Source organism: Felis catus, chromosome B1 (genome assembly GCF_018350175.1).
Source record: "Felis catus isolate Fca126 chromosome B1, F.catus_Fca126_mat1.0, whole genome shotgun sequence".
NCBI lineage: Eukaryota > Metazoa > Chordata > Mammalia > Carnivora > Felidae > Felis > Felis catus.
The window spans coordinates 72,508,628-72,530,285 of record NC_058371.1 but is presented as its reverse complement, the minus strand read 5'-3'; the positions used below and the strand labels follow the sequence as shown (position 1 = coordinate 72,530,285).

General features: G+C 41.5%; 1 protein-coding gene and 1 long non-coding RNA gene across 2 annotated transcripts in view; both read left to right on the top strand.

Moving 5' to 3' along the window:
• Positions 1 to 4,855, top strand: part of LOC123384903 — a 30,053-nt gene extending 25,198 nt beyond the window's left edge. The window contains exon 2 of the long non-coding RNA XR_006596645.1: positions 4,706 to 4,855. This is a non-coding gene — a long non-coding RNA (uncharacterized LOC123384903). The remainder of the gene's footprint in view (positions 1 to 4,705) is intronic.
• Positions 1 to 5,810, top strand: part of RBM46 (RNA binding motif protein 46) — a 126,321-nt gene extending 120,511 nt beyond the window's left edge. Inside the window, exon 5 of the mRNA XM_045055747.1 lies at positions 5,499 to 5,810. Within this exon, the coding sequence (XP_044911682.1) occupies positions 5,499 to 5,560 (62 nt within the window). The 3' untranslated portion in view covers positions 5,561 to 5,810. The remainder of the gene's footprint in view (positions 1 to 5,498) is intronic.
• Positions 5,811 to 21,658: the final 15,848 nt, after the last annotated feature.

Sequence of the window (21,658 nt, the reverse complement as noted above, 5' to 3'; positions counted from 1 at the left end):
GCCCTCTGTGTCCTTCTGACCTTGAGTGAATAGGATGTTAAGAGTCTAGCAAGGACACTAGGGATGACTCCAAGATTGAATCCTTAATTATCCTGTGTCCAGTAATCGAGTCCAAGGATTCTGGTTTCCTGAAGCCAGCTGTAAGGGAAAACAGAATTCTGCCTCTGGAATATTATCATTTTGTCTTTTTAAAAAATGTTAAATTATTTATTTTGAGAGGGAGGGAGAGAGCACAGCAGGGGAGGGGCAGAGAGAGGGAGAGAGAGAATCCCAAGCAGGCTCTGTGCTTTCAGTGCAGAGCCCGACGCGGGGCTTGAACTCACCAACCGTGAGATCATGACCCGAGCTGAAATCAAGAGTTGGACGCTCAGCCAACTAAGCTACCCAGACACCCCTATCATTTTGTCTTCATTAAACATTTAGTGTAGAGTGGTAATTGGATCGCTGGAAGCATAGAGAACTGGAGTGCATGGAGCTTGCAAACAGATGGATGAACACTTGTGTGCCTCCTTACGAATTATATTTGTTTAACAAATATACTTAGGTAACAGAATTTGGTCTGAAATGCGCTTGTGTTATAGCCCAATGGACAGGTCGTAGAGGAGATGCTGGCTTTCACCTATATCACATTTTAGAATAGGATTGCATACAACAATTCTCTGTCCTCAGAACTGTGTATGACCAAATTGAATTGGGTTCAGTTCATGACCAAAGGACAATTGACTAGAGTATATCGAGGTGAAGGGGTTCAGTCTGATCCTCTTAACGCAGTAGTTCAGAATGATCCAGGGAGACACTTTCAGAGGGTGAAACTTGAACCTCTGGGAATGGATGAAACACAGTAGCAGCAGTGGTTCAGATGGGAAGGAAAGTGTGAGAGAGAATGTGATTCTGAGTTAAGGAGGAGTAGGAAGAAAAAGGTTGGATATGAGGGGTAACGTCAGAATAGGGAGAGATTAGAAGTGAAGAGAGTTGTTTCTTTCTGGCTGGGTGGGCAATGCTTAGCTTCCTCGTATAGCTTCTCCCTACACTTTATAAAAACGCTCTTTGTGCGTCACGCTCAGTGACCTCCTAGATCCCAAAGCCAGTGACTTTGGTCTCAGTCGTTCCCTTTGTCTATCTTTCTGCAGCATTTGACCTGTGAGTTACCTTCTGTTTTGGAAGATGCCTTGCACAAAGGTGGAGATGCCGGTGTTGGGAGGGTTGGGGGTGGAGATTCAGATTTGGAAAAGGGCTGTTGATGCTGTGGCAAAGGGTAAGGTCCCTGGGAAGGTGCTGGGGTGCAGAGGCAGAGAGCTGTGAGGGCAGTTAGAGGGCAGGGGGAGAGATGGGCAGGGGGCAGTGGTCAGCAGCCAGGAAGGGAATCAGGTAAGAAAGAAACCAAAGGGCAATCTGGGTGCTCAGTGATGCACCGTTTGTGGGTGGCACTCAGAGTCAACAGGGCTGAGAGGAGTGTCTCGGTGTGTTTGCAGAGAGAATGGGGAGGACAGTGAATAAAACTGTGGAGAGCAGTGGGAGAACAGGAAACACATCAGAACTGCCTGTCAGTTTATTAACTCCATGGATGCATCTACCTGGAAAATATTGATGATTCACTGAGATAATGATTTTCCTTTTCTTCCTCTGTTTTCTTTTTTATCTTTTTCTGTACTTCCTCTTCCCTGCTTCATGGGTAAATTGAATCATAAAATGATGGAAGTTGAGTATCTCTCCTTGACAAAGCATCCTATCTCTTCCTGTTGCCATGGGACTCCCCGAGGTTTTCTATTATGAGAATTATTATAGATATGTGCACAGAAAGAACAGATAAAAGGTCTCATCAAGATGAATATGTAATTACATTTTTTTTTTTTACAACACTGTCTTCTAATCAGTGGGAAATGTTTGCATTTTAAGCATTTGGAATTAAAACTAATTGGTTTAATCTATGCTGTGTTCCTTCCTGCAGGCTCTGGCCATGCCTTATTGATAAGCCTTTCTTTAAGTTTGAATAGAATGTAAAGAACAATATTATAGCGAATGGAGTCATTCATCTACCCAACAGATATTTACCAAAAGCCTCTCACGCGCTGCCGAGTGTCTTAGGCACTAGAGAGGCCGTGGTAAATGTAACAAAAAATGCCCCTGTCCTCATGGAGCTTGCATTCTGGCTCTTCTGCAAAGGTCACACAGACAACACATTGTAATTTACCTTATCAGCTGTTTTTTCTTAGATAACTTTTGAAATCTGCCTGCCTCAGTTTTCTTTCCTATACACTAGGGTTGCTATGAAGGAAGGAAAATATTTGGAACACAGTTAATACTAAACATATGGGTTAAAGTCAGGGGATGAGGTATGCAAAAATGCTATGAAAACTGGAAAGCAACGTACATAATTTGACTCATAAATTATCATGGGGTGGACCACCTTGGAAGCTACTTTGCCTGTGACTTTGATGCTGTTTGCCCTTGGAGGAGGGACCGTCATATCTGATGACCTCCTCCCTGTTTTTAGTGCCACTGCTGTGTATCCACCGGTATTACGAATCCCTGGAAACCCACCTCCAGGAGCCTCACCCCCTGGGAAGTCATTTGGTCTACTTGGTTTATACCCAGTATAAGGAATCTTGAGTGAACTTCTAAACTCTTGAGTCTGTCCTACGTAATGTTTATAAAAAGCTAAAATTCCTTTTGAACATTTATTTTGTAAAAGAAACTTCTGTTATCATCATGTTTAATTCTCTTCATCACAAAATGATTGGAACTTTTCTGCTACGTCACTCTGCAAAGCTAATCAGGTCCTGGTTATTTCATGACTATGGGAATGTGGATGCTTAGCTGAGGTCCTCACGATCTATAGAGCAATAAAAGGGAGAACATCGTTACATTGTCGTATCACGTGTTGGGTAGAAATTGGGCCTGTTTCAGGCAGAAAGATCATTTTGGGGCTGCAGGTTCTGGGAAGACAATTACATAATGCCTTCCAGTATTTGTGAATAATATTCTTATAAGATTTAATGAATATGTTGATTTCCATAGTGAAATTAAGTCCAAACAAAGCATAAGGTGAAGCTTGAATAGAGTGTGTAGAAGTGTAATATTGTAGTCACATGCCCAACATCAAAACGAGCATCAACATGAGTCATCAACTCACATCTTCCTGACGGAAGGAAATATGGAAAACACTCCAGTGTTCAGGACTTTTTAAAGTGACTTTAATATGAGGCACCTCTGGCCTGGTGACTTAAAATTTTGTAACATCAAATTTCTTAAAAATACTTAAGTTAAAAAAAAATATTTTAAAGTACAAGGTAGAAAAGGAAAGCCATCTAAAGTTTATCACCCTGAGATAACTACCATAACATTTCATGCCTACACAGCACACACCTTAAATTTTACTTAAATGATATATGACACGTGCTGGGATTTTTTGACATTACATATTAAATCTTTTTTTTATGTTCTCCCTCCCACTGGTCATTTTTAACTGCTATATGTGCATCTCTCCATATCCTTCTCAATGCATACGATCATATACAAACACACATAACAGGGCACTTTTTTAACTCATTGTTTTACAAAAGTGAACTCCATTATATATGCGTCTCTCCATATTGCTTCTATAAGTCAACAATAAGTTGTTAAATTCCCTCAAGTTAACTGGTATGGATTGAACTCATTTAAAAAAAAATTTTTTAATGCTTATTTATTTTTGAGAGAGAGCATGAGCAGGGGAGAGGCAGAGAGGGAGAAGGAGACATAGAATTTGAAGCAGGCTCCAGGCCCTGAGCCATCAGCACAGAGCCAGATGTGGGGCTCGAACCCATGAGCCGTAAGATCATGACCTGAGGCGAAGTTGGACGCTTAACCGACTGAGCCACCCAGGCGCTCCTGAACTCATTTTTTAAAAAGGCTATATACTATTTCATGTTATGGATAAACTGCAATCCAATCATTCATTTTCCCACTGATGAATATACCTTTTATTTTTAGGTTTCACCCCTGTAAATAAGGCTGCCATCCATTTTTTTTTTTTTCTTCCTGTGTATCTTTACATTTGGTATTTTTCTGTCCAGGGAAAGATTCCCATGGATGTAATTGACTGTACAATGAATACTTTGGACTGGAGAGGTGATTCAGCCAAATGGAATATGTTTTCTGGAAGTGGGGTATGAGTGATACAATGAATGACATAAGTGGTCAGGTGAACCTTAGAAGCTCTCCGTCATGATCTGAGCATCGTATGTGTTCTTTTTTTTTAAATTAAAGAAGATTTTTTTTTTTTTAATTTTTGAGAGAGAGTGAGTGAGAGAGAGTAAGGAAGGGACAGGGTGAGAGGGAGGCAGAGTGTCCAAAACAGGCTCTGCAGCACAAAGCTGATGTGGGGCTCGAACTCAGGAACTGTGAGATCATGATCTGAACCAAAGTCCAACGCTCAACCTCCTGAGCCACCCAGGTGCCCAGAGCATCATATGTACTCTAAAAAATGCATACTGACTAAAAAAAAAATGCATACTGACTAATGGAATGAATGAGTGAAGGAGTACTTGCAGACCACCCCCCCCTTTTTTTTCTTTATGGCTCAAAATCCATTTCAGTGAAGTGACAAAAACAGATCGCTGTGGTTCTTGTGTCATATAAACTTTGTTCCAGTCACCTGTTGAGTTTCATGATCTGGGGATGATTGACCCATTAATTTGTTGCCATTTCTTGCTGTGTTTTATAGCTTATTTGTGTTGCTGATAACCTGCCTTGGATGTCCACGTCCTCCAAGATATCATGTCTCCCGCCATTGGTATTCTCTCCATGAGTTCTACTCAGGACGCCTATCACACAATTTTACTGCTACCATTAGAAATAAATTTTCCCAAAGGTTCTTTTCCTTTTACTTCTGTTATGTTCTGTTCCAGTTCTGATTGTAAATTCTCCAGACAGCTGCCAGAAGTCAGCAGGGTTTGAAAGCTCTAATTATCTGATGGCGATTTTCCATATTTTGTGTTCCAAATATTTGCATTTTTATATCAATACATGACTCTTCCTTCCTGGGGGTAGTTTATACACCAAATTCAGATTTGGATTAATGACTAGGGATGCACTACTCATAAAATGAGTACTCATGTTTTAGTTTGATGGAATGAAACAGTTACATTTAGGTTCTTACAATTCAGAAAGTCAAGGCTCATTATTTCATTTACTTGCTAATTTCTAATGGCCCCCTTAGTGTGCTAACTGGAAATCTTGAACAACTTAATCATCCATGAGTTATTGGACACCCAGAGCAGCAGAATTTTATTTCAAAAAATGCATCAAGATTACTATATGTGCCTATAATATTTTTAAGCTTTTACGAATGACTTATTTTTTGCCCGCGGTCAGATTTGGTAAATTTGTCAGTGCACTCTGTACATTTATGAATAGCAGTGTACAAAGATTACAATGTAAAAATTTTTAAATGTTTCTTGAGGGGTTTTCAGTTTTTATTTGATTTTTTTTCTTTTTTTTCTTTTTTTGCCTTTCAGGAAAAGATGAGACCATTACCTCCACAAAACTTAGGAAGAAGAGGAAGAGATTCCTCCTTTGATCTCTCCTCAGTTAACCCTTAAGCACCCCTCAGAGAGTCCCTAAGTCACAGATCTCTTTATGAAAGCTGGGATTGAGAGCTCTTAGGGACATGAAAAAAATAGGCTTACATGGAAAAACAGGTGAGATTTCCTTTTAAATTCTAGAAAAACCTAAGGATAACATGAACAAGAAAACAATTAGGGAGAATAGAACAACTACAATAATGAGGACTAATATCTACTGGGTTCTTAATACTTGATAGCAATTTATATGCCTATTTGATTTATTTATATTGTAACTTTGCAAAGTTGGTACGGTATTACCATTTCCATGAGGAAATGATGGTTTTGACACATAAAGTACATCTCCTAGGTTACTCAATTGGTAAGTGACCATGGTGGACTGGAACCCAGATCTCTCTGACCCAAAAGTCCATCATATTACCATCCTCCTCTGTGGAAGAAGGGCCTCTCTTGGGTTGTTTTCTGCCTGATGATCTTTGGGAAACTGCTGCAGCTGGTAGAGGCCTTCTGTTTCTGTGGCCCATCATCTGCCCTGGCCTCTTGTCCTCATCATGTCAAGTATCTAGATACCTAGCAGGATTACCTGCCCAATGGGGGCTCATTTGGCTCTGGCTGTTTCTTATGCCACTTCTTACCCTTGCCATGCCCTTGCTGGCCTCAACTTTGTTCATATCTTCTCTAGACTCTGCCCAAGAGTCATGCCCTTTGCCATGCCATCATCTCAAAGGCTCATTTGAAGACAGGGTTTCCTAAAGCTTTGTTGGCCCACTTGTGGGATGGGGAAGAACTGGGGAGAGAGGCTAGTGAAGGAGATCCAACTCAAGTAGTATCTGGTACACATGTGTCAGTATCCCCAGAAGCCTTGCTTCATGTACACCAAGGAAGACTTCTCATCCTGTGGGCATAAGTCAAGAATACAGACACCGTATGCAGTTTCTGAACTGAATATTTATCTTCTTGGTAGGAAGAGATCTTTACTCTAATTTAAATATAGAACACGAATACAAGACTTGATGATTTCTGCCGCTTACATGGTCTGCAATTTATTTGAAAGTACTTGTGCATAAATAGTGTGAAGTGCATATGGGTACACGTTCTACGTTCCATGAAGAGTTAACGTTAGGAATACCTTAATCAGGCCTCCACATGCTAGGAGTTTTTAGTTAGCATTTAAAGACCCAAATTGTGAATCCACTTTCTACAGCAAGTGCTTTATTTTTATTTTTATTTTTTTAAAATTGTTTTAATGTTTATTTATTTTTTAGAGAGACAGACAGACAGAATGTAAGCAGGGGAGAGGTAGAGAGAGAGGGAGACACAGAATCTGAAACAGGCTCCAGGCTCTGAGCTGTCAGCACAGAGCCCGACGCGGGGCTCGAACTCACGGACTGCGAGATCATGACCTGAGCTGAAGTCGGACACTCAACCGACTGAGCCACCCAGGCACCCCCAGCAAGTGCTTTAAATATTGTTAGTGGGTCTATATTGAAGTTCTTCTTAAAGAGCACAAGGATTGTGAAGAGTACATTTTCACTGGAGAAATATAAAACATGCAGTTGGGTAGGAAGACCGTACAGACACTCCTGGCCTTGTGTGATCAAAGTATAAAATATAGCAAGTCTTTCAGCTCGTCATCAAAACAGTGTTGTATCAAGCCTGAGAACGCTCTTGCAAATAACTTGTGGGATCACTTCTGTATAGAAAGCGGTGAGCTTGTGGTTACAGTTTTATGTTTGCTTTTGTGAGTGGGAGCTCATGAATAATTGTACCACTCATTAGTAATGTGACTGTGAGCAAATTACCCAAACTTTCTGAATCTATTTCTTCACCCAAAGAAATGGAGGTAATAGTTTCCATTTCATAAGGCGCTTGATGAAGACTAAATAAGATGAAATATGTAAGGTTTTTAGTTTGAGTAGATGCTCAGTAAAGTTTCCTGTTCTTCTCTCCGTTAGAGTTTTGTGCAGAAACTCCAAAAAAAGTCAGAATGCTAGGATGCACATTAATCAGTTCTTCCAGACATCAGTCTTATTTAGCTTTCTTCTCACGTCATGGCATAAAGGAGCAGTGACATTGCATCTCACGTGAGGATTATTTTCTGATATTAAAACGTAAAGGAAAAATAACATATGGTCAAAGTAGTCTTGAAAACCCATTAATTCACACATGAAGGACAATAAAACTCATACTTTGGTGTATAGAGCTCCGTACCATGAAATGTGTCTAGAGGTGTCAAAAAATATAACGTACTACACAGCAAACAATTCCATAAAATTCCAAATCTATATGGATGATATACAGCATGCAATTCCACAAAAGTTTCTGAGTATGATGGAACCCGAGTATGATTTTGTGACTCAGACACTAAGTCAGTCAAGAATTTTACTTTGTGTAGTTTCTAACTTGCTTCTCTTCATTGCCTATGATTTTGTTAGTTCCCATACTTTTGTATTAATTCGTCAGTGTCTTCACTGGATGAAATCGTTCCTGCCCACTCATCTGAAAGGTAATCAAGGTGTTCCACTTCTTTGTCAGTGGTCAGAAAACTCCTAAAATCACTCTTTCCAAGCTTTCTGGACATGTAATTACTGGTTTAGGCTGGACTGTGTCACATACTCACAGATATAAGATTATTTTGTGGACTAGCAGGTAGAATTACCAGGCTATTTGAGTTGTTCTCTTTAATTTCTTCTGCTCAATGTACATAGTTAAGTTTCTTTATATTAAAAGTATAGCAACTACATTGTTTATGAAATTATGTTGAAAGTTCCCATGTCCTATATGCAGGCAAGTACTGTTATTGTTGATGCTTTTATTAAAAGTGTTTCTCTGGAGAAAGAAAAAGAGTATAAAGACCCCAAAGAGGCATCTTTGGGGTCCAGACTTCTAGGATGGGAAAATGCTCCTAGTTGATGGATATCTGAAATATACATAGCAAATGCTTATTGGCCCTCATCTTGGACCAATAGGCAGGAGCCCCTACCCGGAGAGAGGCAGTCACTAGGGCCACTAGCTAGAGGTGACAAATGGTGAGTAGGTGGGTATGTCAGCTTGGTGTCTGGAAAGCGAGTTTTGAGATGCAACCAGCCAAAGCCAAACTATGCCCAAGGAGCTATCACCAATAACAGCATTTAGTGGGGGTAGTGGGCGTGGCTTCTGCTTGGCAGGAGTCCCTTCTAATGAAAAAACCTTTGCTCTCAAGTTCCCTGATGAATTACCTGGATTTCCTCATATCTGCATTGTGGTCTGAGGCTCTCCAACTGAGGGCCGTCCTGAAGGCAGTGCTGCGGAAGGCTGTCTGATAACTAACTGCACTCCGTACTTCCTGCAAGGTGTGCCATAAGTCTTGTTTGGGAGGCACCAACCTTAAAAACAAACACACACTACCTTTTTTGGAAGAAGATAATCGATAGCACCTATTCCCTTTAAAATTAGCTTTCAAGTCAAATTTTGTTCATTGAGTGACTTTCCTGTTACTGCAGTTTGCCTAGGACTGTGCACTTGAGCATGTGCCCAAGTTCCTGTGGTACCTACCATGGGTACCACACAAGTGAAGATGTTACAAAGACATGTTTTTTTTTTTACCAGGTTTTGAAAACTGTATCTTAGATTGAGTTTCTAAATTATGTGGAAAAAAAATATTGGGAGACTGAAAATAATCAATTTGTTTTTAAAATTCAAAAACATACAGAGGAAATTTTAAAATGTTTATTCCGGTATCTACTACGTGATAGATGTTATTTTAAAGACGTTTGTCTAAAAACAGGAAAATTCACCCAGTGTAATTTCTAAATTATAACCGGTCTTAAAAGCCAATGGCCTTTCAACATTCAATTTCTCTTATTTTTCAATAGTCTTTAAAAAGAGAGCTCCATTAGCCCGTGTGGCCACAGTGCCTGCCAGCTGATGTAGTTCTTAATGGCATGGGAACAAAACACTTCACCATTACCGAACAAAGGATGTCAACCAGAGTTGGTTCCAAATACCTCTTCACTGTTCCAGTTCTACTCCAAACTCAGAGAGTGGGACATCACAATCTATGAACCCATGTTAGTGGAGGACAAATTTCCCCATGGACCACGTGTTTGATTTCTTGCTTAGGAAAGATCAAAAACACACTAGGAAAAATGGAGAGTTTTGTTATAAAATGGCTTACATTTGCTTTCATTTAGATAGTGACCTTTTTACTTGTCTCTTCTTAGTAAATGGCTTTCAGACTTGGTTGTTTTAGAACATCGTTTTATTTTTATTGAATTTCAAATATCTTCTTTGTTGTCAATCATTAGGTTGTCAAATTTCTGTCAATTTTTGTAGACCTATTTTTAAAAACCATCCACAGGTTATAGTGGATGGTGCTTAGGTCTCCTTTCCAGGAAAGGGAGTGCCCTAAGTGAGGACTGACCAATTCACTATGATCGGCTGGCCTTCTGTCTGGGGACTTGTCTGATGGGTTATTTCTAGTTATGACACATTTGTAATATTTTCCCTTCCCTAAATCAGCCCTCAAACTGTCTTGTCTCTGAGACATATTGATCCTTCTTTGTTGTGGAGATGATGCATCAATTTCTCACAGACAGATGCGCTTAAAGGGTTATTAACGTATACTTTACCTTTCTAAGTCTGTTACCTTCCTTCATTTTGTTCTGACAAGAGAGCCTACATTTATCTCAGGTTGTCAGAGTTGATAACGGGAAACAAAGATATCATGTTGTTAGCTTTTAGGTGTTAAAAGTTTTAGCCTAGGTAAAGGACAAATATATATAAGAAAAAATATTTGCTAACTGACCATGATCCTCCCTCCAGCCAAGACTAGGAGAAGCCAAGACTTTCTCTAATGAGGAAGCAGAATTGGAGGAGGAACATGAATCAGGGATGGTGTTTGATAAAATTCTCTAGGTTGATTCTAAGAGATCTAGGAGTAGAATAATTTTAGCTCTGCTTTGCCTGGAGATCTGAGAGATGGTCACCTCTACCCAGAGCTCCTGTGCTAGCAGGACTCTGAAAAGCAAGTGGAGACAGCCATATGGAGTGCCTAGAGTAATAGGGTAGGCTGAGACATCCCCAGAGAGAAACCTAACCACACAAGTGCCTTCCTGCATGGCTGGGGAGGGTCCAAAGACCTGCAAAGATAAGGAAAGTATGGATCTCTGACAGAGACTTGCATGCCTAAGAGGGGCCTGACTGTGTGGGAAAGAGGGCCGGATTCTCCCAGGGATTTTCCAGATCAGAACAAGGAAGATACATGGCATCTGTGACAGAAACCCATGGAGACATCAGAAGCCTAGAATGTGCTAAGGAAGAGAGATGATACTACCTAGGGACAGAATGGGACCATATCTCTCGGCAGATGTCAGGTACTATTCGTTCTCCCTGGAGCTGAGTCACCCAGTGAAAGGGAGGGCAAAGAGGGAAGATAACTGGATTTCACAGACTTGTTCTTAAGAGTGGCAATTCAAAGAAACTTATTTATTTTAGGACTCCATGCTGGGAAAAATGCAGTACCAAACAGAGGTACACCGAGTTATAGGAAAGTAAGGTTATATTTTGCACACCAAGTTTGTGATGTGAGAAAACTGCACCTCTATTAGCCTTTGGATTATAATTTGATTTCCAGTGATGTTTCCTTACATTTGCCGGCCAGTAGAAGTGTCTGCTCTCGTTGGCAATCATATTGCTTAGCACGGCTAACTCTATGGCAATTTTGGCTTGTCCGTGGGACTTTTAATGAGCTTGAATCGTGTAAGTGCAAGCTGGAGGGATGGGTTCCCTACCGACGAAATGAATGGCTGCATCTGCAGAGTTGAGGACAAAAACGTGGCATAGGGTGACATCACTGAAGGAGTGCAGTCTAATGAGTCTCTCCTGGGGTCACATTAGGGTGAGCCCTCTCATGGATTTCCCATGAAACGGGGAGCTCCTTGAAGAAAGGGACTAAATCTTACCTACCTTTTCATCCTGTGTCCAGACGAGTTCATGCCAGATATAAGTTTTCCATAAATATTTAATAAACTAGCCAAACTAAATACATTTCCGCCTCATTTTGATTCCTAGTGTCTTTCTAAGCCTTGTTAACTTAACCTTTCCTCCTAGATGGCACTTTCCTTTCTGGAGAGGATGGTATACCGCAGGAGCCTCCCTTTCTATGCTGCTGTTTTGAGAAGCACGGGAGTGGGCATTCAGGTTCTCACATCCACTCCTGCTGGGAAGGAGCCTTGAAGACAATGAGAAGTAAACATTGTAGGAAGGCGAGATGAAAAGGGACCAAATAGCCAAACTGTGGAGCAAATAATTAGGGAAGGGCTTATTTTATTTTATTTATTTTATTTTATTTTATTTTATTTTATTTTATTTTATCTCATTTTATTTTCTTTTGAGAGAGAGAGAGAGAAAGAGAGTGCATGAGAGAGTGAGTGGGGAAGGGACAGAGGGAGAGGCAGAGAGAGAATCTTGAGCAAGCTCCATGCTGTCAGTGCAGAGCCTGACCCAGGGCTCGATCTCATGACCGTGAGATCATGACCTGAGTTGAAATCAAGAGTCAGATAGATGCTTAACTGAGTGAGCCACCCAGGTGACCCAAGGAAGGGCTTATTTTAAGTCTCATGCCTCAGTGACTCTCTGTGGAAGGAACAAATTCACCAATCTTGAGCACAGTTCTCCAGAAAGAGGAGTCTGTGTTTTGGTTGTGGAACGCAAGAGGATGTTCAAGTTGGATAATTTCAATCCCATCTACTGGACCTAAGTGTGTAAGGATGATAGGCTACTTCAGTGGTTCTTACCCATAGGCAACTTTGCCCGCAGGGGGACATATTTTGTTTGTCACAATTGTGAGGGAAAGTGCTTCTGGCATCTAGTGGGCAGAGACCAGAGATTCCACTAAACCTCCCACGATGTACAGGAGAGCCCCTGACAACAAAGAAGTATTGATCCAAACTGTCAAAAGTGCTGCTTTTAAGAAACCCTGGATTAATATTTTAATTTAAACTGGTTTCAAAACACAAATAGTCTAGAAATAATTTAGTGGTACACATTAGTTATGTCTCAGGTACAACAGCCATAGGAAGAACACCACACTGAATAGACAATATTTGTAACATCACTTTGATAAGCAGTTAAAAAAATTGAACCCTTGCATTTGTCAGAAAGTTTGAAGAGGTGGTAAAAGAGAGGAAAAGTCACAATCTTGGCATCCACTGAGTATAAACACCCTGCATATCACAGCTGGCTGTTTTGTGGGGAGCCATGAAGATGAAGCATGCAGTTTCTTTTTTTTTTTTTTTTTAAACATTTGTCTCTTTTTTAAAAGTTTATTTATTTATTTGTTTATTTATTTATTTATTTTTGAAAGAGAGAGAGAGAGAGAGAATATGGGGAGGGGGGTAGGGGCAGAGAGAGAGAGAGAAGAATCCCAAGCAGGCTCTGCACTGTCAGCACGGAGCCCATTGTGGGGCTCGACCTCATGAACCATGAGATCAAGACCTGAGCAGAAGTCGGACACTTAACCGACTGAGCCCCCAGGTGCCCCAAGCATGCAGCATGCAGTGGATGCTGTAGTATGCAGCGCACATCTCCTGCTTTGAGGACTGAAATACTCCGAGAGGCTGCTGGCTGGACCCTTTCAACTCCAAAATTGCCCTCAGATGAGGACAGCAGCCCAAAGTCACCCCCATACCCCACACCCCAGTGAGCCTGAGTCTAACGACTCATCCAAGGAAAATATAAGGGCTTGACTTCTCACTTCATTTCAAGGCTACCCTGAAGGGCCATCCTAGCCCCAGAGTCCCAGTGGGATCATTTGAAGCCTTTGTGAGAAAATATTGCATTCCACTACTCCCTCCCATCCTGATTCCTTCATCCTCCACAGTGGTTTATCCCAAGGGCCCTTCCTGAGAAGCTTTATCGGAGTGTGTTTTCCAGGGAACTCACACTGGGATATGCACACAGCGTGATAATTTGGGGCAAATGTCGCAGGGCCGGGTAAAGATCTTTGTTGGATATGGGAAGAACAAATCCATTGATGATTCATGTAAGAACATTTTGTGTCCTTGTATCTCAGGGGGGTTGGAGGGAAAGTGAAGGAGACAGTCATTCAGTGGATACAAAGCTATTTTTTGAAATGATGCACAATGATCTACTGGAAATAGAATGTGAGTAAACCATGTGATCTGACTGGACCAGGCCCTTTTTTATTTAAAAGTGTCTTTTCTCTTATTTTTTTCCCTATAAATATCCATATGCCATTTATTGGAACTGACAGGTGGACCATGACATAGGAAAGATTGTATAGTAGAGAGTGGCCACTCACTTATAATTATGTGTCCAAAGAAGCCCATCACTTCCCTTCCAATGAGAAGGAAAACATTTGATTTATCACCTTTAGTATCAACATGCACTTAAATCATAAAAAGAGGGAAAAATACAGAACATTTTTTCTATTTCAGTTTGTGTTTCTTTTTTTTTTTTTTTAATTTTTTTTTTCAACGTTTATTTGTTTTTGGGACAGAGAGAGACAGAGCATGAGCGGGGGAGGGGCAGAGAGAGAGGGAGACACAGAATCAGAAACAGGCTCCAGGCTCCGAGCCATCGGCACAGAGCCCGACGCGGGGCTCGAATTCACGGACCGCGAGATCGTGACCTGGCTGAAGTCGGACGCTTAACCGACTGCGCCACCCAGGCGCCCCTCAGTTTGTGTTTCTAATGGAGGAGTAACAATCTGGCAAAAGCATTTCAGCTCTTTCCACAAATGCAAGTCTCCATTTTTGTGTAAATCGCATGTATACGATGGTGTTCGTTATCCAAAATTTTTGTAGGGTCTGTATTTTGGTTTGTCTTACTTGCAGACACCACAGAAGATATGAGAAGGAAACTACTGCTCTATGCAAGTTAAGGGCACTGTTTTTTTTTTTTTCTCTTTCTGTTATTGCTATAAAAATAATGTAGATGCATACCAACACCATATGCAGAGCAGACAATAAGTGTGTGGTTTAATGGAGAATTGGAAGTAAATGTGGAGATTGAATTATATCCTAGTAAAGCTGCTTATGTTTGTAGTGTTTATCTTTTAAACATTTTAAGCCACTAGAGATTTATTCCATGTTGGCATTCAGTCAGGAGACATTGCATTGCACTCATATCTCTATTTAAATCTTCTTGATGATTACATTATTCCTGAAGAATGCCCACATTGTTATAATGTATGAAGTAAGGTGTATATTAGAATAACACAGGATTAAATTTTTTTTTGTTGCCAGCAATCACTCTCTTGGATTTATGCCACATTCCTTCCTCCTTTGGTGAGGCTTTCATAAATATCTCTTTTAACTCATACATTTCCTGAGGAACAGTTTGGGCAGGTTTAAACTTTTTCTTCACTCTGGATTAGGAAGCTGGGACACAAAGAAGTTGCTATCATGCAAAATTAAAAGTTTATCTCTGTGATCGGAATGCACAGCAGAACCCCAGGAGAGACAATTTTATATATAGTCTTATTTCTGGGGAACTTGTTCAACTTGCCCAAAATGAAACATTTTAAATGAATCCTGATAATTACAAATATTTCTGATCTGTTGGTTTAAAAAGGTCCAACACAGGGGCACCTGGGTGGCGCAGTCGGTTAAGCGTCCTACTTTGTCTCAGGTCATGATCTCATGATTCGTGGGTTCACGCCCCGCGTTAGGCTCTGTGCTGACAGCTCAGAGCCTGGAACCTGCTTCTAATTCTGTGTCTCTCTCTCTGCCCCTCCCACACTCATGCTCTGTCTCTCTGTGTCTCTTAAAAATAAATAAATGTTGAAAAAAAATGGCCCAGCACAAACTCCACCTGAAACTAGAATGTCAGCAGTGAGGCCTGGTAGCTGGAGGTTTCGAGTACATTATGAACAGGGCTTTCATAATTTTAATACAAAACATGATTTTAACTAAAATAAAATAAAAACCAGAATTTCTTCTGGGGTCTATGAATATTTTTAGCTCCGTTTTCTTCCTCTTCTTCATCCAGGTGGGAGGGAAGGAGAAGGTGTCGAGAGTAGTAAAGAAGTTCTTGAAAAATATCAAGAGATCTTGGGGCCTGAAAACACAGTTGTAGGAATAAGGACCACGGATTTGATTTTTTTGTTTTTATTTGAGAGAGAGAGAGAGAGGGAGGGAGGGAGAGAGAGAGTGTATGGGGGAGGGGCAGAAGGAGAGAGACTCTCAAGCAGGCTCCACTCCCAGGGTGGAGCCCAATGTGGGGTTCCATCCCATGACCCTGGGATCATGACCTGAGCCAAAATCAGGAGTCAGATGCTCAACCAACTGAGCCACCCATACAACCCCAAAGCAGACTCAATTTTTAAATGAAGGCTTCATTACTACTAATCACATGCAGCAGGAAGAAAATAGGGTGACTAACTCATCTTTGCAGTGACTCATAGCTTTTCAGGCTCTTCAGTCTCTTGAATTCATAAGAGACTATTATGCTTTCATGGGGGAAATAGCTTGGTAAGTTGAACCGGCAGATAGGGCTGTCTTAAAGAAAACTGCTTTACACTGTAGTCAGGCCTTCCTTCCTTCCTTCCTTCCTTCCTTCCTTCCTTCCTTCCTTCCTTCCTTCCTTCCTTCCTAACTGTTCTTTTTCTTTCTCTGTGACTGGGACAGCTTTGGCTACAAACATCCTTGTCAGAGGGACGGGGTGGCTTTTGGCAGAGGAGCAGTGAGTGGAGTATTCCTCACTCCTATGCTAGGATACAAAGCATGTGAATTATTCAGTTTGTGGAGGTAGAACATGGCTATCTCAAGAAGGGTTCTTCTAATTGAAATTAGTGTTACAATGACACACTTTAATTCCCCCCCCCCCACCTTTAATCATATTGAATCCACACCGACTAATGGTTCTAGGAAAATTGCTTGCAACTTTATTCTCTGTTGCAAGGAATAAATATTGGAAGTCATCAGCAAGGCACTTTCTTTTTGTTATAATTAGCATTTGCGATGTGTATGTGAAGAGGGAATTCAAAGTTTCTCTACCCTGGTATCTCTCTTTTGTTCTCTAGAGAGGAGTTAGAACAAGAACTTCCAGTCTTTAAAAGGAGAAGTGTTGTGTAAATGGTAGAATATTATGGAGGCACTTTTTTTTTTTTTTTTTTTTCCTTCCTAGAGCTGGTGTTCTTTCACTGAATCACTTGGATGCCGTGTCTCTTCCATGTGTCTGGACTTAAGAATCTGGGGCTCAAGCAGCCCTGGCCAGCTCTCATTCTCATTTTTTTCTACATGCAATCAAGTCTTTTGCTCTTATATTAGCCTGGCAATCCAGGGCGGTGGCCTGGATTAATCCTAATATAGGTATTGAGTAATTTGCTCCCTCTTTCCCTTTGTCTCCATGTCTAATATCCATGGTCCTATGGGATATGGATCTTTTTTTTTTTTTTTACAATTGATATTTAAGATTCAAGATTTGAGTCTGGGCTTGGAAGGAAGGAGGCCCCCCCAAGTCTGTAACCTAGGCCCCCCCAAAAAATTGGTTTTTCTGTGGTCCAGCCAAATATCTTAGATTTCTGTAATGGATTTTGAGTCCAAAGCTTCAGCTAAATAATAAACTATTTTATTGTATCTCTTTGCCTTCTTTATATGCAAGTAGTAGAACTTTCTCAGGGAGAAGGCAAGGGTGGACCAGGCTGCTCCCGCTAGGATGCAGTGGAGAGAATCGGACAGTTCTGTCCTCCCGCTGCAATAAACGATCCAAGCACATTATTTCGCCTGAGTCATGGTTTCCCGTTCTGTAAACTAGCTGTAAAACAGTGCTGTTGTGAAGACTTACTGGGATTGGATTTATGTCTAGTACAGTGCTGGACACAGAACATAATGCTAAACCAACAGCAAAACCAATTTGAGGAAACGAAGAAGGAAATGAGAACACTCTAGGCGAAGAGAAAGGTTTACCTGTAATTAGATTTATTAAATAGACGTGTGCTTCCTGCATGTCTGTAAATGTCTGGCATCCCACTGGCAGAGCCCAGGGGGGAGTCCTCCTCAGGGGTGGAGGGGCCTGGAGGGATGTGAAGGAAAGCAGAGCTGGAGGACCACTGGACTGTGCCCTTCTTTTATTTTTCAACGTTTATATTTTTATTTTTGGGACAGAGAGAGACAGAGCATGAACGGGGGAGGGGCAGAGAGAGAGAGAGGGAGACACAGAATCGGAAACAGGCTCCAGGCTCCGAGCCATCAGCCCAGAGCCCGACGCGGGGCTCGAACTCCCGGACCGCGAGATCGTGACCTGGCTGAAGTCGGACGCTTAACCGACTGCGCCACCCAGGCGCCCCTGTGCTGTTCTTTTAAAGCAGAAGCAGGCAATTGTGGCTGGTTTGAATAAGCACGGTTACTTTTAGAATCACCGAGATTGAAGTGAGGGAATGGGGCTACATGATAAGTCGAAATGGTGAGACTGGGGCGCCTGGGTGGCGCAGTCGGTTGAGCGTCCGACTTCAGCCAGGTCACGATCTCGCGGTCCGTGAGTTCGAGCCCCGCGTCGGGCTCTGGGCTGACGGCTCGGAGCCTGGAGCCTGTTTCCGATTCTGTGTCTCCCTCTCTCTCTGCCCCTCCCCCGTTCATGCTCTGTCTCTCTCTGTCCCCAAAATAAATAAACGTTGAAAAAAAAATTAATAAAAAAAAAAAAAGAAATGGTGAGACAAAGTGGAAATGAGAGCACCAGCAGCTTATGGGGAGTTACCTTTTTATGTCATGTGTGCCCCCCTGCTGAGGGGAGATGTAACGACTTGACAGAATGGGACTCCCGGGCAGGGTCTGCACTCCTGTCTTCCCAGAGGGTTTGTTTTCAGGGATGCGTCCCGCTTTCGTCCTGGGCATTTTCCGTCTCCATAGCTTAGGCATCTGTGTTCCCAGTCTGTCTTCAAGTCTTTGGACCACCCTTCCTCTTATTTTTCTTGACTTTTTAAGACTGCTGGAACTTAGAAATCTCTCTAGTAGACAATTCCCACGAAGTGTGATGTTGGGCTGCTGGCTCCTCAGATGAGGACTCCCTCTCGCAGTGGACATTTCGAGGCTCTCTTCAACATCCCTTCACGCCGCTCCCCTATTGTGTAATATTCATGTGGTTTGGGTGGGATGGACCCCATCTCCAGCCTCGCAGCAGGGTAATCCCATTCTTCTCCCAGTTCTGGTAATTTACGACCAAGTCAGGCAGCGTATGGCATGCCCGCAGCCACAGGGGTTAGTTTGGTGTGGCCTGGTCACTGAAAATCTGAGGAATTTTGCTCAGTGGTTGTAGAAATCAAGTTCTATCTCTTACTGGTGAAATGAGGTGACATTAGTAGCTTTCCTACAGCTATGTTGAGCCAACTTGAGCACGGAGCTGACTGTGAGAGGCACTATATCCTTATGATAGCACCGTATAAACCAGCTCTAAAGCTCACATGGCCTCTAGTCTTTCCAATAACATGGCAAATTCCTTTGTTGTTGAATGTAGCTTGATATTATTCTTTTTCTTTTTCTTTTTTTTTTTTGAGTTTATTTATTTTGAGGGGGGTAGAGAGAGAGAGACTGAGATGAGAATGTGAGTGGGGGAGGGGCAGAGAGAGAAGGAGAGAGAGAAAGTCCCTGAGCAGGCTCTGCACTGCCCACACAGAGCCTGATGTGGGGTTCGAACTCACAAACTGTGAGATCATCACCTGAGCCAAAACGAAGAGTTGAGCTCTTAACTGACTGAGCCACCCAGGCACCCCACTTGACATTTCTTCTTTTTTAAATTTATTTATGAGAGAGAGAGAGAGAGAGAGAGAGAGAGAGAATTCACAAGTGGGGCAGGGAAGGGAGAGAGGGATACAGATAATCCGAAGCAGGCTCCAGGCTCTGAGCTCTCAGCACAGAGCCCAATGCAGGGCTTCAACTCCTGAACCATGAGGTCATGACCTGAGCCAAAGTCAGGCTCTTAAGCAACTGAGCCACCCTGGCGCCCTGACATTTATTCTTAATTGCCACTATGAACACCTCAATGGATACAATAATAGGTATGTGTCTCCATGTACACCAGATATCGGGAACTTCTTTTTATATATAAGAGTGCTAGTTTGGACACATGTTCTGTTGGTAAGACTGCCCGAAAAAGAAAGGAGGAGGCATAGAAATTTGTGCTGCATATAGTTGAAGAGGCTGTAGGAAAACAAAACCTCACTCTTGCAAAGTGGATAGTTCAAAGGCTTAGAAAGGGACTTGCTTTTGGTGATACGCTAACACAAAAGAGCAACCAAAATACAACTGTTTGGGTGGGGGGCGGGGGGAGAATAGCTTTAAAATACTGCTTTGCAGTTTTAAATTGGAAACCTTATCTCACCAAAGCTTTCAGTACAATGTCTTAAATCCAAAAGCTTTATGCAAGTGGATTTTTGGTGGCAAAAAAACCAGGGAATGGTTCTGAGTTTTACTTCTGGGTTGACATGTTGCTGAGTAAGATTAAATGATCCGTAAGCTAAAATAGGAGCTCAGAGACAGAGGTTAATCTGAATTCATAAGATGCCATTCTTCTAAATGCTTGGAGGAATGATGAGCTAACTCTCCTCAAGGGATGTGATTCAAGCTAATTTTATTTGACTGGCCAACGGTAGGATTTTGATGGGGTTGGTAAAAATATTTGAGTCCCATATAGAAGGGAAAAATTATAGTATCCATACTTTTGAATTTCTATGGACGCCAAACAAAAATAATGTAAGTCTAGCCCAAGGTAGATTAGGGGTAGTGCTATTTCCAATTCCAAATTAGAGTTGTCAAGAAATAAATTATCATTAAAATGAACAATTTTGGCCTTAAATGTTTTCATCAGTCATGTTCTAGGTCGTCTTACATGTTACTTTAGGCAGGAACACCATCAATTGCCTACTCCTAGTTCAAATTAGAGAGGACACACGTTTGTCTGTGTTTTCATATTGACTGTAAGCCCATTCCCAGTGTTTCATATTTAAGAAAGTGGGCATTTCTTTGTGAACCTAACACTCTGAGTTTGGGTTTACTCTGTACCAGCGGTAATTGAACTTGGTCTATAGGTATAAAAGGTCTATAGGTATAAAAACTTTTGTTCTTAGAACAAAAGTCAGGAAAGAAAAATGTCAGAATTGTGAAGTGCAGCTTTTCCAATTTATTTTCAGATTTGACATAGAAAATAGAAGCCAATTGTATTTTTTCTGCATTACTGGCATCATAAAGCTTATTTTCCATAGGAAAACATAAGTTTAAATAGAAGTGGAAGTTGAAGGACACCTGGGTGGTTCAGTTGGTTAAACTTCGGACTCTTGATTTTGGCTCAGGTCATGATCTCATGGTTCCTAAGATCGAGCCCTGCATTGGGCACCGGGCTTCAGGGCAGAGCCTGCTTGGGATTTTCTCTCTCTCTTTTTGTCCCCTCCACACTCGCTCATGGATGTGTGAGTTTGCTCTCTCTCTCTCAAAATAAATAAATAAACTTAAAAAAAAGAAATGGAAGTTGAAATTAAAGTTCTTTACTAACCAAATTTAAATTTAGACCTTGTATCAGGAAATAAGGGAGAAAAAAAGCCAAACCCGACTTTACTACACTTAGTCAGGTTTGAAAGAGTCCTCAGATCTCTTTGGCCATTCAAACTTGTGCTGAAGACACTGCAGGGGTAGCACGTGTCATAAACGACCCTAGAGGGGTTCCCAGCTTATCACCCAAGCCAGCCTGGAGCCACTCCCAGCACCTCCTGTCCTCTTCTCCTTTGCTCACAAGCTACCGCACTCACTGGGGAAAAGGGAGGAGTGTGGGTGAGAGAGTGAAAACCTAACGGGGCTTGAGTAAACACATGATGATACATCCCTACAATGGGTTCCAGTCAATCGCTGGAAATCATGTTGTTGAAGATTGTGCAGGAAAAGCACAATATTTGAAACAGGCTGCAGGTAACATTATAGCATGTTTGTGTCTAGTAGCACATATATTAATTCGTTAAAAAAAAAGTGTGGGAAGAAAATATACCAAAAGGTTTGCAGTGATTGTCTTTGAAGCAGTGGGATTATGAGTGATTATTAAAATTAAATATTTTCTTTTTGGTCTTATATTTTGAAAGATTAGTTCATTGAAATGGTATTGGTATTTAG